At 38.8% G+C, this 13991-nt stretch overlaps 1 protein-coding gene across 1 annotated transcript; it reads right to left on the reverse strand.

The window, feature by feature from the left end:
* Positions 1-13101: 13101 nt before the first annotated feature.
* LOC145990554 (histone-lysine N-methyltransferase SETMAR-like) lies at positions 13102-13605 on the reverse strand. The gene has a single exon (XM_083126247.1). It carries the CDS (start codon positions 13603-13605, stop codon positions 13102-13104), a length of 504 nt encoding a protein of 167 aa, XP_082982373.1.
* Between the last annotated feature and the right edge of the window lie 386 nt (positions 13606-13991).

Genomic DNA, 13991 nt, shown 5'->3' on the forward strand with positions numbered 1-13991 from the left:
AATTCATCTATTTTTTTCATAGATGACTTGGGTTGTATGGCATGACCATTTCGAACACACTGGAATGTCAACCTCTATCCTGTGCAGCATACCCTGGAAAATTTATTCGTTCAGAGCAACGAGTCCCTGGCGCCTGGAACCACTGTCAAAGTAATAATTTATGAATTCATGAGGTTTTATATTTTGAGTGTTGGCATGTGTTTGTTTACGCCCCTTCGTTGCTTTCATGAACCTCATTATCATTATCAAATTTAGCAGAAAAATGACTTAAAACATAACAAATCAACCACAACTTACTCTTCCAAAAATTGAGTTTCATTAGTTCATACCTCTTAGAAAGTTGAGGTGGTAGTTTTATTTGCACAGCGTTTCATTAGTGGATCAAGGCAGCTAATTCCGTGAATAATGACGTTGTTTTCCGAAAGTTTCAAATATTTGTCTCAGGCAATCCCCCTCTTAAAATGGACGCATCTTCTGTGGTGATAAAATGACACGTTTGGTGCGAGTTCTTTCTGTATATTTTTTCCCCAATGGCATAAGGCTGTCGCATTATAATGAAGAGGTTCTGTGTTCGACTCCCCCTTTCTCTGGTGGAAGCACAATGCACACTGGTTCGGACTACACGTTAAACTGTAGGTTTAGTCCCGATTAGCCTATCTGAGCATAAAAGTGTTTTTTTTTTTTAAAAAAAAAAACTAACAAAATCGTCTTCTGGATACTTCATGACATAACTTTTGTTTTCTTTACTTCAGCTGCATCTACAGATTCTGTAGACATTTTCGGCTGATTCATGTGGCAAAATTTGTGTGTGGAACGAGGATTTCTAAATACGATAAGCCACTCATTAGAACTGAATAATTCTGTAGCCTTTTTCATACATAACTGGTTTATTAAAATTTATTCACTTCGGTATTATAGTGAATATTGTGATTCTTTCTTATTAGTAGAACGAATATAAAGTTGATATTTCGCATACCATATTGATATTTGAAGATGACAGGTATATAAAAATTGTAATGAAATAAAAAAGAAGGCACACTTCTGGAATTTCAATGCAGAGCTAATTAAAACTATATTATACACTCTAGCATACTTAAACCCGAAGAGGGGTGTAAGGGGTGTTCCTTCCACGTAATGCACCCAATAGTCAACCTCACTTCCACGTAGTACACCCTGGACTGCAGACTAACGAGGCTCTGGCGACTGGCCCCATGGCCAGTATAATTTTGTTTGTGTGTTGTCCTGTTTTTTGTCCTTGTGTGTGTGTGCTGAGTGCCCCTTTACAGCCTCAGCTTTTAACGAAAGTCAGAATATTTTATGATTTTAGTTATGCAACGTTAGAGTTGTTATGTGTAACGATAAGGGGCTGGACCCTGTATAATGTGACGGGTGCAAAATAGCCTTAGTGCTGACGCACCCAAAATTTTAAATTCAAATTCAAATTAAACCCGAAGATTTATGGCTGCAGCAACACAAGCCTTCCATCTGTCTCTATCCAGGGCAAGATCAATCCAGTTTTTTCCCATCCTTACTGATTTCTTTTAGGTTCGTCTCAACGTTATCCCTCCATACTCGTCTTGGCCTTCTTACTGGTCGCTTACCATCAGGTTTCCCAACAAGAATCCTGTAAACTATTCTTTCCTCTGCCATTCGTGTCACATGGCCTGCCCATCTAAGTCTTCTTGATAAAATTATTCTAAAAATAATTAAAAAGTCGAAATAATTTATTGTGTTGCTGGAGGAAGTAACGCTAAGATGATGTTTTGATTTGTTTATTTGGAGATTATTTCCTAGGCCAGGATTTATATACGTATGTGGAGGCCTGGAGGTACCTGGAGCTTACAGCACGAAGACCTCACTCCAATCCCTTCTACACAGTTTCAGTTATAACTTCTCGCCAAGTTACATTGTGTGGTTTGTTATTATACTTTTTACCACATCCGAAGTACCTTTTTTTTCATTGTGTGGTACTTTTCAAAGCAGTCTTTCCCAGTGAAGGGCCGAAGCTGCAGTTCTCAAGTTCACCCTAAATTCTGATTTAATCTTGATCATACCCTGCATAATTTTGAGCCTCCTAAGCCTACTACCTGCTTTTAATCATGGAAGTATTCATTTGATCACAGTTTTTGTTTCAATAGCTTTTTATGGGTTGATAATATGTGAACATTTCTAACGTAGATGATATTCACAAGTAAAATATACATGTTATGAACACCAGAATACACTTATTTATTGAAGCATTTACATATCCCCAAGTATATGTACTTATTGAATTTGATTGGGTGGGCAATCGGGTGGGCACAGGAAATTTTGGGTAGGCGCTTGCCCACCCGTGCCCACCCCTGTCGCCGTCCCTGACTGTGCCTTTAGAGGAACGTAGAACGGTCAACTCTGAATGGTACACAACAATTTGTTTGCCAGAGGTCTTCTGTCAAATACGGAAAACAAACAAACGCCGTCGGATCATTCTTCATCGAGACAATGCCAGCTGTCACACATCTCGTCTAACAACCGACTTTATGAACAGTCAAAAAATTGAATTGATGGGTCATCCGCCGTACAGTCCTGATTTGGCACCCAATGACTTCTTGTTCCCGAATGTCAAGAATAAATTGCGTGGACAACGATTTTCGTCGGCGGAAGACGCCGTTGATGCGTTCAAAAACCATATTATGGAAGTGTCTCAAGAAGATTGGAAAAACTGCTTTGACAAATGGTTCGAACGAATGCAAAAGTGTATTGACCATAAAGGAGAATACTTCGAAAAACAATAAAGCAGTTTTCAATGCCAAATTCCTGTTTTTTCATTGTTAGGCTCAAAATATAAATAGTGACCCTCGTATCATGAAGAATTTAGTGAATTAGTACATTCTAATAAGCAGTAGTTAAATGCAGTTTTTACAAGAAAAGATCTTGTACCAAAATTTTTGTAGAAAACATTTTTGTCTGGTACGTAGAAAACTTAGGGCTACATTTATTTATGAGTGGCAGAACACCTGGTTTAGTGGGTTCATTGAACTACTAAGGAGAGACACTTATGTCACAATCAATTAAAAATTTCATCCGGTTTCTTGCACTAAAATTTATAATTTTTATGTATTTTTTTTTTCAAAATTCTTCCCAAAAAAATGCGGGAGAGTCTGTATACTCCTTCCTCATACGGCAAGGTGAATTGTACAGGGTAGCTTTACGTTTTACCTTTACTGCACACGGATTGGACGCCTTCGTTTTCTTCCGTTCATAGAGGCGCCACCAGTTCAGGGGAAAACCAACCGAGCTTATCGCGCGTCGTCAGAAATGCACTTCGCTACGCATCGTGCTCTTCTGCTCGCGTTAGTCGCTGTCCTATTGTGCGTCGCCACCGAGGGGGACCAGGGGGCAGAGATATTGGACGACGGGAAATGCATTGCTTGTGAGGAATCCAGGTGTCCCAAAGGTTGCCAACAGGATTACAATGGGGTGTGTGTCCCCACTTTGAACTGCGTAAGTACAAAGTAAAGGGAATCAGTGGCGCAACCACAAGGGGGGGGGAGGAGAGGCATTAGTATTTTTTCTTTAACGACTTTAACTATAATTTACTGGGAAAAGTTTGACTTTCTTTTGTTTAAAACAAGTTTTTTTTAACTCATGTTTAAAACAAAAAAACATGTTTTTAAAAAATCAGCTTGTTTTGTTCTTTTTTTAAAAAAAATTGCCAACCCTGGTCGGAAATTAGTTCTAGGGGGACAAGGGGGGAAAACATTGACGGCAAAGTGTACCTGCAGGGGGCAATTACCGCCCAGAGCTTCAAATTTTATGCAAATAAAAACATTTTTCGTAAAATTTTCTTGCTCGTCTCGCTCGCAATCCCTCTTTTCTTAGTCTTATCAAGTTCAGAACGTAGCTAGGGGACGGCGGGAGACGGCCCTCGGCGCCGAACGATCTAAATTAAAAAAAAAGTTGTAAAATTGATTGACAGATTTGTGTTGTTATTGTCTACTTTATGCACAGAAAGGCTAATTGAGACTGGGCCTATAGCTTAGAGTGGGTTCCGAACCACTATGTGCCTCTACCGCGTATAGAACCCGGGACCCCTTGATCAAAATGCGACGATGTTACCACTACACCATCGGGGAGGCACAAAAGTTCTAAATGATATAATGCCATGGCGTTAAGTGAAATGATTTGCGCCCTATTAAATTAATATTGATTTCAGCCTGCAAAACAATTGGATCCAAAAATTTTCTTCATCGCTTCGCTTGCAATGTGTCATTGTTCTCTGTAATGCATTGTAAATCACCAGACAGAGAAATAAAATTTGTCTTAATTGATTTTGTTTCAAATGGATGGACAATTGTTTTGAGAAAAGGGAGCGTACACATTTCACAGATAAATTATGCCAGTTTTGCTGTTGGTTTATTGTGAGATGGATGAATTGGTTGTGTAATGTATTTAAATAATATATAATAGTAATAATAATGTTGGTCCTGGGTTCGAATCTCGGCTCGGGCAAGGATGTTTGCGTGTATCCATTCATCATTTTCATCATGCCATCACTCATCCCCATATTCGCTAATTAGGCAAAAGTGGTACCAGAAGCGACGTAATATAAAGCAAATCAATAATAACAATAATAATAATGTTATAATAACATTATTATTATTAACTTTATTTTTATTAACATTATTATTATTATTACTATTATTATTATTATTATTATTATTATTATTATTATTATTATTGGTACGTTCATCCTGTTACTTGCCCCCCAGACAAAAAATACGTGGTTGCTCATTTGAAGGGAATCAGATCATTATCGAATGTAATTTCCTAAAGAGGGTATTTTTTTCATTGGAAAATATTTTAAAACTATTTCCTGCGTGGAAAATTCAGGCGGAAGTAGTGTCTTACTATAGTTAGCTACAAAATTTGTGACTGTAGCTGCAGCTGAATTACATCTTTCAAGTTGTATCTATAGCTTCACTATAAAATTCAAGTAGCTTGTAGGGAAATTTTATCTACAGTTATATTTCTTCTCATCGTTTTGAGGTATATGTTGAATGTGGTAACTTTTTCTTTTGCATCAGTAGAAAAGAAGAAAATTACGAAATGTCGTCATGTGACTATGAAGACTAATCCGGTGCAACAAACAGATGGTCTTAACACTATCATACTGTAAAATAACCATTGTTGTAACTTATAATGATATAAAAAATACGGAGATTGTTTATTGAGACGTAGTAAAGTAGCGAGTAGTCAAACTATTTTTTTTTCTTTTAAGTAAATGTAGCTCTAGCTGTAGTAACGTTAATTTTAAAATGTTGCATTCTGATCAGCAAAAGTTATGCTGAATGGTTAACGCTATCGCCTTTGGTGCAAGGTGTTCCGGATTCGATCCTCGCTGGAAGCTCAAAAGTTTCGGTGTTTTCTCAGCATCGTGAGGGTACCTGGGGAGCTACTTGAAAGCGATAGTAAAGGATTCGTCTTGAACGTAAGCAAAACAGAGGCATTAGAGTTCGATGCGCTGACTAGACGCTAGACAATAAGAAGCCGCTTGGCACCCTTTGCCTTCAAGGGGTGTTGCGCTACGGAGTCTAGTTGCTTTAAAATATGCAGGTTGTTGCAATAGAAAGTTAACTGAAAGCAATGGCGTGTCCAGGATTTTAGAAAGTGGGAGTTGGGGGGTTACGTTTACTATTTTTTAGTAGAAACACCTAAGACATCAGGTTGCCAACTCATAGGAAATCAGGTTGCCAACTCATATGAAATCAGGTTGCTAACTCACAAGAAATCAGGTTGCCAACTCATAGGAAATCAGGTTGCCAACTCATAGGGAATCAGGTTGCCAACTCATAGGTTTGATTTGATTTGATTTTAAAATTTTGGGTGCGTCAGCACTTAGGCTATTTTGTACCCGTCCCATTATACGGGGTCCAGCCCCTTATCTTTACAAAGAACAACTCTAACGTTGCATAAGTAAAATCTGAAAAGCTTAAAATGTTCTGACTTTCGTGAAAAGCTGAGGCTGTAAAGGGGCACTCAGCACACACAAGGACAAAAAACAGGACACAACACACAAAATTATACTGGCCAGAGTGCCAGTCGTCAGAGCCTCGTTCGTCTGCAAAACGCAGTCCAGGGTGTACTAACGTGGAAGTGAGGTTGACAGTTGGGTGTATTACGTGGAAAATCACCCCTTACACCCCGCCAACTCATAGGGAATCAGGTTGCCAACTCATAAGAAATCAGGTTTCTAACTCACAAGAAATCAGGTTGCCAACTCATAAGAAATCAGGTTGCCAACTCATAAGAAATCAGGTTGCCAACTCACAAGAAATCAGGTTGCCAACTCATAAGAAATCAGGTTGCCAACTCATAAGAAATCAGGTTGCCAACTCACAAGAAATCAGGTTGCCAACTCATAAGAAATCAGGTTGCCAACTCATAAGAAATCAGGTTGCCAACTCACAAGAAATCAGGTTGCCAACTCATAAGAAATCAGGTTGCCAACTCATAAGAAATCAGGTTGCCAACTCATAAGAAATCAGGTTGCCAACTCACAAGAAATCAGGTTGCCAACTCATAAGAAATCAGGTTGCCAACTCATAAGAAATCAGGTTGCCAACTTACAAGAAATCAGGTTGCCAACTCCAGAATCACCATCATCATATCACTGGTATGAATAATATTATTTACAATTTCTGATCGATCTTCCTCCTGTATTTTATTCTCTAGACTTCAGGCTTCGTAGATAACCTATCTAGCCTAGAATATACGCTCCTAATACTCACTATCATGTTATTCACAGTGCAGTCATGTGAAAAATCCAGAAATAAATTTTCTCTAGCGGGTTATGATTAGCGTAAGAATTGTCGAAAATATAGGGAGGTCTACAGCATGGCACCATACAACATCGACGAACTAGTGGAGATCAGTTGATTGATTTGATTAATTTTCTTACTCTTTTTTGGCCAATTTTGGCTAATCGCGAAGATGAGGATGAATGATGATATGATGAAATTGATGAAGGAACACTCACAAAGAACAGCCATGCCCAGGACGGGACTCGAACCCAGGAGCAAGGACGCTCATAGCGGCAGAGAAGGGGAGGAAACCGAGTGGGCAGAGCGAAGCAGTACAGGCTGCTGGGATGGCTGGTAACTGCAGTCGCTCCCCCTCCACGCAATCCCGTTTCTCTCACGTGTTCATTGGTGGAACCGTCTCGTGTCAGTACTTGCGCAGACTTGTCTGCTCCAGAGACAGATGGGAAAGAGAGTACTAGATACCACAACTTGTTTTATTTTTTTGAGAGAAAATGACTAAAGAAACAAAAAATTCGATACGCAACCTATATACGGACGGGAGGTACAGACAGGGTCGCTTTTGTCTGTGACTGTACATGCACAGGCACGGATCTAGAAATATGTTTTTTGGGGGGGGGCGAACCTAGTGTCTCAGGAATAATAATAATAATAATAATAATAATAATGTTTCAATTAAAATAATTATATTAAATCAAATTAATACTAATTACAATACATAAACTAATATTATATTATTAATACACAAATAGGTAAAAATACTGTATAAGAATAGAGATATAACAGCGCATATTCATTACGTAGCTTACCTGTAGTTAAGATCGGAATAATTTACATAAAAACAAGTGCCCTGCCAATGAAATTCATGTCAAATAGATGAATAATTGAATATTTATTGAATAACAAATATGATGTTTCTGATTAATATTTTATGCATATTATTTTGAGTAGTAGTGTACATAAATTTTCTTTGTAATGTCATTCAAAGCCGTATGATCCCAATATAATCCTTGCCTTCTAAAAAGTTAAGAGAAAATTAATAACCATCGATTATCCAACAAATGCTAATTTCATTACTTAATTTTAGTACTTGGTAAGTCCTTCCGGGGGGGGGGGGTCGCACCCCTGGACCCCCCTAAATACGTCCTTCCTGTCCTTCAAAGCCGTATTATCCCAATATAATCCTTGTCTTCCAATTACAACAAATGCTAAAGGAATATATTTTTCATTATTTAATTTTATTATTTGATAAGTATTTCGGGGGTGGGGTCCGGACCACGTGGACCCGCCTAAATACGTCCTTGTACATGCATCACTTGACTGGGAAGATTAAATATTTACATTTTCTACTAGTCGCCTTTGTTACTGACATGGTTCTGATTCCACGGCGCACTGTCCATTTTGATATATATTTTTTATGTAAAAAATACATGACAGTGGTAACCGTAAATCTATGTCAAGTGGCTGCATATATGCAGCATAAACATTTTCGGTTATCGAGAGCTCGTATTATCGAAAACAGATGGCAAGTTTGAATATTCATTGTCTTATAATTGAAGACTAAAATTGGTAAACGCTGTAAGTGCCACAATAATTCAAACACCTTTTTCCACGTTAAACTGTGAAATGTGCCATGGTTTATAATGTGGTAAACGTGAAAAGTGGCTGGTAGCCCTCTAAGTAGTTCAAAGGGCGTGTAAAGAGGTCACTAGTGTGAACGTTCTTACGGGCTGATGTGCTGAACGATGCGATTTCCCAACACTTTCGCTTTTGGCACTTACATCGTTTACCACTTTTAGTCCTCAATTGTTGTGTAATCCTTTCCTAAGAATGCATACTTTCTACTATATTCGAAACGGAAATTCTCAGTAACCAATGGTCTGTTCAAATATGTGGATTGGTAGTTCTATGTCCCCCCCTCCTCCTTTGCGGTCATATCCATCCTTATGAAATTTCTAGAGTACTCAACTGGTTCAAGACCATTCCCCTCACAATGGCCCTGGGTTCCAAAATTTGGTAGCAGTTGTTCACGGTGGTTGGATTTTGTAATTAATTTTAAGATTTTGCAACACTCAGGACACTTTTATGAGCATGTTAGGTGTTTTCGTAGCGAAGTCATTGGGTCTCGCCCCTCCCTTCCATTCCCCATATTATAATGTCGCTGTTGAAATTCACTCTGAGTGACGAAAACCACTTATATTTTAATTTTCATCTATTATCTGCTGTTTATACATTGCTTTCATCTTTTTTTAATCCTTCTATAATATTTCTATTTTCACTAAATCGACACGTATCCTCCAACAATTTTATTATATTCTTTCACCTTGTGCTGCCATCTCTATTTATTTTCTGAAACTTCTATCTTTCATCTCGTGTTATTGCTTTCAATATACAGGGTGAGACTAAAATAAATAGACAGTTTCAAATTTTTACAGAAACAAGAGTTTTAATAACATATGGTTGAAAGAGTATGTTCTGAAGTTTACATGGCTAAGTTACAAATGTTCTATGTGTGACCCTTTTGTAACACGACAGATATCAGTGCATAGTCCAGTTCTTCTCTCCCCCTATACAGACAACCAGTTTCCTCAATTTTCTTGCTCCAATCGTACATGGACTGCCTTGAAGGTGGCTGTTCGACACACTGTGTTCTAAAACGACGTTGTACGAGAGTAACAGGATTTGTTTTAGCAAATTCAAGCACACACAAAGCCTTTTCTACCTGTCTAGCGACCATATTACTCGACTGACGTCAAGGGTGATCACGTGATGCTGACGCCATGAAAACAAACTAAAAGTGGAGGTCGTAAACTTCACGACTTTCTCTGTAAAACAGTACTAAATGCTTCCTGATAAAACAAACAGTTCTAGAGTTATAAAGCGTTTAATCTGTTCATTTCTTCTAGGCTCACCCTGTATATGTGGACTTTAACAACTCTTTTTAAAACAAAATAGCCACGCTTATATATTCAAAATTAAGGTTTTGGCGCTGTAGTGAGTGGTTTGGCGTCCCCTCGAGGGCGGCGCCTCGGGCAGTCGCCCGGCTTTTAAACCATTCCTGCCTGCGGGTCGCTTCATGAGCCTTGGCTCAAATGTGGACGTCAGTCACACCTCACTATATTTATTTTTCTTATTATCGCTTCATTCTTTCTCCTTCATAATATTGCTCACATATATCCATTCTTTCTTAGTATGATCTCTAACGGATTTTAAGTTCCTCTTTCTCTGTGTTTTTCTTTCTTCCTCTTCCCTTATTCTGTTTCTCCATTGCTTTGTATGAATTCACTCTGTATTTTTACTTCACCATTTCTATGTCATTCTCTTCTTTCTTTCTCTTTGTACATTTCTTTCATCCTTTCACTATCCCTCTCAATTTCAGTTTCTTGCTCTTGTATCTTTCTCTCCCTCTTTGTTTATCTCTGTATTCCTTTCTTTCTTAATGTGTATTCTATCTCACTGTTTTTTCCTCTCTCTTTGTTTATCTCTGTACTCCTTTCTCTCTTAATGTGTACTATATCTCACTCTGTTCTTTCTCTCTCTCTCTCTCTCTCTCTCTCTTTGTTTATCCCTGTATTCCTTTCTGTCTTAATGTGTACTCTATTTCACTCTGTTTTTCCTTTCTCATTCTTTGTTACCTTTTCTCTTTTTTCTTCGTATATTTATATGTCGCTTTGTATAAGTCCATTCTTTATTTCTCCCTCACTTTTTCCTTATCCTTGCTCTATTATAAATTATTGTGAACATTTCTCGACGCATATTTAGGAGAGAAAGGAAGGCTAACATTATTGACAACGCCCCTGAACCCCCTTTTCCTTGATAACTTGCATTTATCCTCCGAGGCCGTGCGGTCTAAGGCGCTGTGCTTTGGACTCCGACTGCGGGACGGCATGGGTTCGAGTCCGCCTGGGTACAGTCTCTGGTTGTAGAGGACCGGCGGCAACCCACCATCGTGAGAAAATTGGGGAGCTACGAGTGAGTAGCGTAACCCGGTCTTGGAAATCTCCTGTAACGGCTGAGGGTCCGACGTGCTGATCCCACGTCACCCCATTTCCGGCTGAAGATCTCCACACCTTTAGATTGTGGGAGGGAGACTGGCAGTCGGGAGATAGGCCAAGGTCCTTCTAGGGCTGTCGAGACGCGGGTTATTATTAAACATTACAATTACGTATCAAGTTTTGTAATGTCTATTTTTAGACCTGAATAGCTCCTTTAATTCGGAAATTAGTATCATCAAATAAACAACTTTTCTAAATGTATCGTGACGTAGAACGAAGTAACAGTACGCATTTTCAAATCTGGCCTTAACATCGATTCCTGCGGTTATGAAACAAAGAATAACAAAAGAAAACTAGAACGCTTATCAGCAGTTCAGTCGGTGGCTACGTGTCAGCTGTTCGATTTCTTGGCTTGAGAAAGTGAAAAAACTGATAGCAACTTGATTTACGAAAAGGATTGGAACAAGTAGTGAAGACAAGAGAAACCATATTTGTAAAAAAAAATAAAAAAATAAAAGCGGATGGTATATCAGCATTGTCTATCGCACGCGCAGCTATCAAGGAAGACATACTGACCACCGTAATAGCTGCTTGATAGTACCACTGTAAGCAGAGAAAGTGAATTTGAAATATGTATGCGGAAAGTTCGTTGACAGTGAAAGTGTGCATAGGCGCCGACTTTGTGCGTGTAAGGCACATTCTGCCCCTCGCCCCAAAATTCGCGTAGAGGGACAGCTATTATGTACCGGGTGGCCAGAATTAAAGTTACCCAACTCAGAGCCCTCTGTAGCCTGTTTGAGGCATCGTAGAACTCTGAAATTTGATGAATCCACTATGCAGACCATGGGGTAGAGGATGGCGATAAAAAAAGAAAAAATAGTTCAATTTTCCGCCACCAGGTTGAAATTTGGCGCTGTATTTCCATGATGAGTAATACCGGAAAATACTGACAATATATTGTGAGGTTCACTGCAATTATCCAAAATGTTATATGCTATTATGTCAGATTTACACCTTTGTGGAAAGTAAAGCATAATTGGCAGCTAGCTATAAAAAAGGGGGATTTTTTTTCTGTACTAGTTGGTAAGAAGATGACATCTGTTATAACACCATTAAGCCTTGTTTCCATGATTATGACAAACTAAATATGCTGACCAAGGCAGTAATTTATTTTATTAAAAACATAAACTAAACGTAACGTTTCAACCTTCTAGCAAGGTCTTCTTCAGACTCTGTATCAAGTACAAAAGTATCTTGTATCTTGTTACTTTTGTACTTGATACAGAGTCTGAAGAAGACCTTGCTAGAAGGTTGAAACGTTACGTTTAGTTTATGTTTTTAATAAAATAAATTACTGCCTTGGTCAGCATATTTAGTTTTTCATGACATCTGCTTTAATTTCTTCGTTCGTAATTTCCTTATCCTGCCATTAATAATATGAATGCTAAAGGTACGAATTATAAAATTAAAATAAATAAATTAGAAAATAACCGATTATATGCAAGACAATTACGAAATTATACAGAAATATGTCTTATTACGATAAAATTGAAGAAATATGTAAAAACACGAAATTGGTAAAATATGTCAAAATATGCCTTATCAAGTTTGTCTATTTAGACGGATTTTCATCAGATATGTAAAGATCTCACCCCAGTATCCGATCTGATGCCAAATAAAATATATGTTATAACATAAAGTCCCGGGCCCTTATAATAACCATAACTAAAAATCAATAACAAGTCAATCAAACGAAACGCCCACCCATATTTTTGTGTGAAGATATATATTAGTGCATTCAAATGAAAAGGTCCATTTCCTTGCAGAAACTTTATTACAGTAGTTGGCTACACATGTTCACCGTATGAGGTAAGACACTGGTCCCACTTTAAAACAAGGTTATGAATTCCTTGGTAGAAGAAGTCCTTTTGCTGGGAATGAAACCATTCCCTGACAGCTTCCTGCAGCTCAGGACTCGACGCAAAGCATCGTCCTCTGAGGTGTTTCTTCATAGGTCCGAAAATGTGATAATCACATGGACTCAAGTCAGGACTGTATGCAGGGTGGTCTAGCACTTCCCAATGGAATGATTGCAATATATCCTGTGTCTGTCTGGCTGTATGGGGACGAGCATTGTCCTGGAGTAAAATGATGCCTTTGCTGAGTTTTCCTCGACGCTTATTCTTGATTGATGTCCGTAGACGATGCAGTGTTTCACAGTACGTGTTTGCGTTAATCGTATGTCCCTCCGGAAGGAACTCCACTAGCAGTGGCCCTTGGTCATCGAAAAATACTGTCATCATAAGTTAGCCGACTTTAGGTTGTGACTTGCTTTTCTTTGGTTTTGGTGATCCTGTATGCTTCCATTCCATACTGTCCCTCTTTGATTCTGGCTGGTAATACGGGCAGATGGATTCATCTCTAGCAATGATTTTGCTGATAAAGTCCTCACCTTCATTCCTGTATCGCATCAAATGAGCCAATGACATTCCCATTCTGCACGTTTTTTGTTCCTCTGACAAACACTTTGGCACCCATTGTGCGCACACTTTCCTGTAACCCAGTCTGTGCCTCACAATGTCATGCACACTACCCAATGACACGTTCACTTGTTCGCTAATCGCTGCCAGGGATATTCGTCTGTCTTCTTGAATAAGGTTGTCAATAGCAGCCACTGTCCAATCAGGAATGCGATTTTTCAACTGTCCCGGCCGAGCATCGTCCTTCAATGTGTTTCGTCCCCCACGAAAACGCCTACACCATTTTCTCACTGTTTTGTCCGATACACATTTTTCATACACAACTTTCATTCTCCTATGAATGTCCGCTGGATGTACTCCTTCGGCATGAAGAAACCGAATGACACCCCCGCTGTTCTTCCTTGGACACGTCCCTTAATGGCAGCTCCATTGTTCAGCACAGCGTTCCACCTGGGGGGAAGAAAGTGAAGGTGATTAGATAACGGACACGTGCTACCTGGACACACTTGCGCATGCGCAGATGCCTCATTACTAAAACGTCACATATACCTGTGGGTATACAAAACACATGAAATTACTGTCTGGCATAAAACGCTTTTTCAGAAAAAATAAAATGGACCTTTTCATTTGAATAAACTAAGTAGAATTGGTAGCTAAACTACAAAATTCATGACGCAGGCGCGTCATGAATCCCCCCTGTGGTAGGTGTAATAATC

Source organism: Lepisma saccharinum, chromosome 7, assembly GCF_977018435.1.
Source record: "Lepisma saccharinum chromosome 7, izLepSacc3.1, whole genome shotgun sequence".
In the NCBI taxonomy this organism is placed as follows: domain Eukaryota; kingdom Metazoa; phylum Arthropoda; class Insecta; order Zygentoma; family Lepismatidae; genus Lepisma; species Lepisma saccharinum.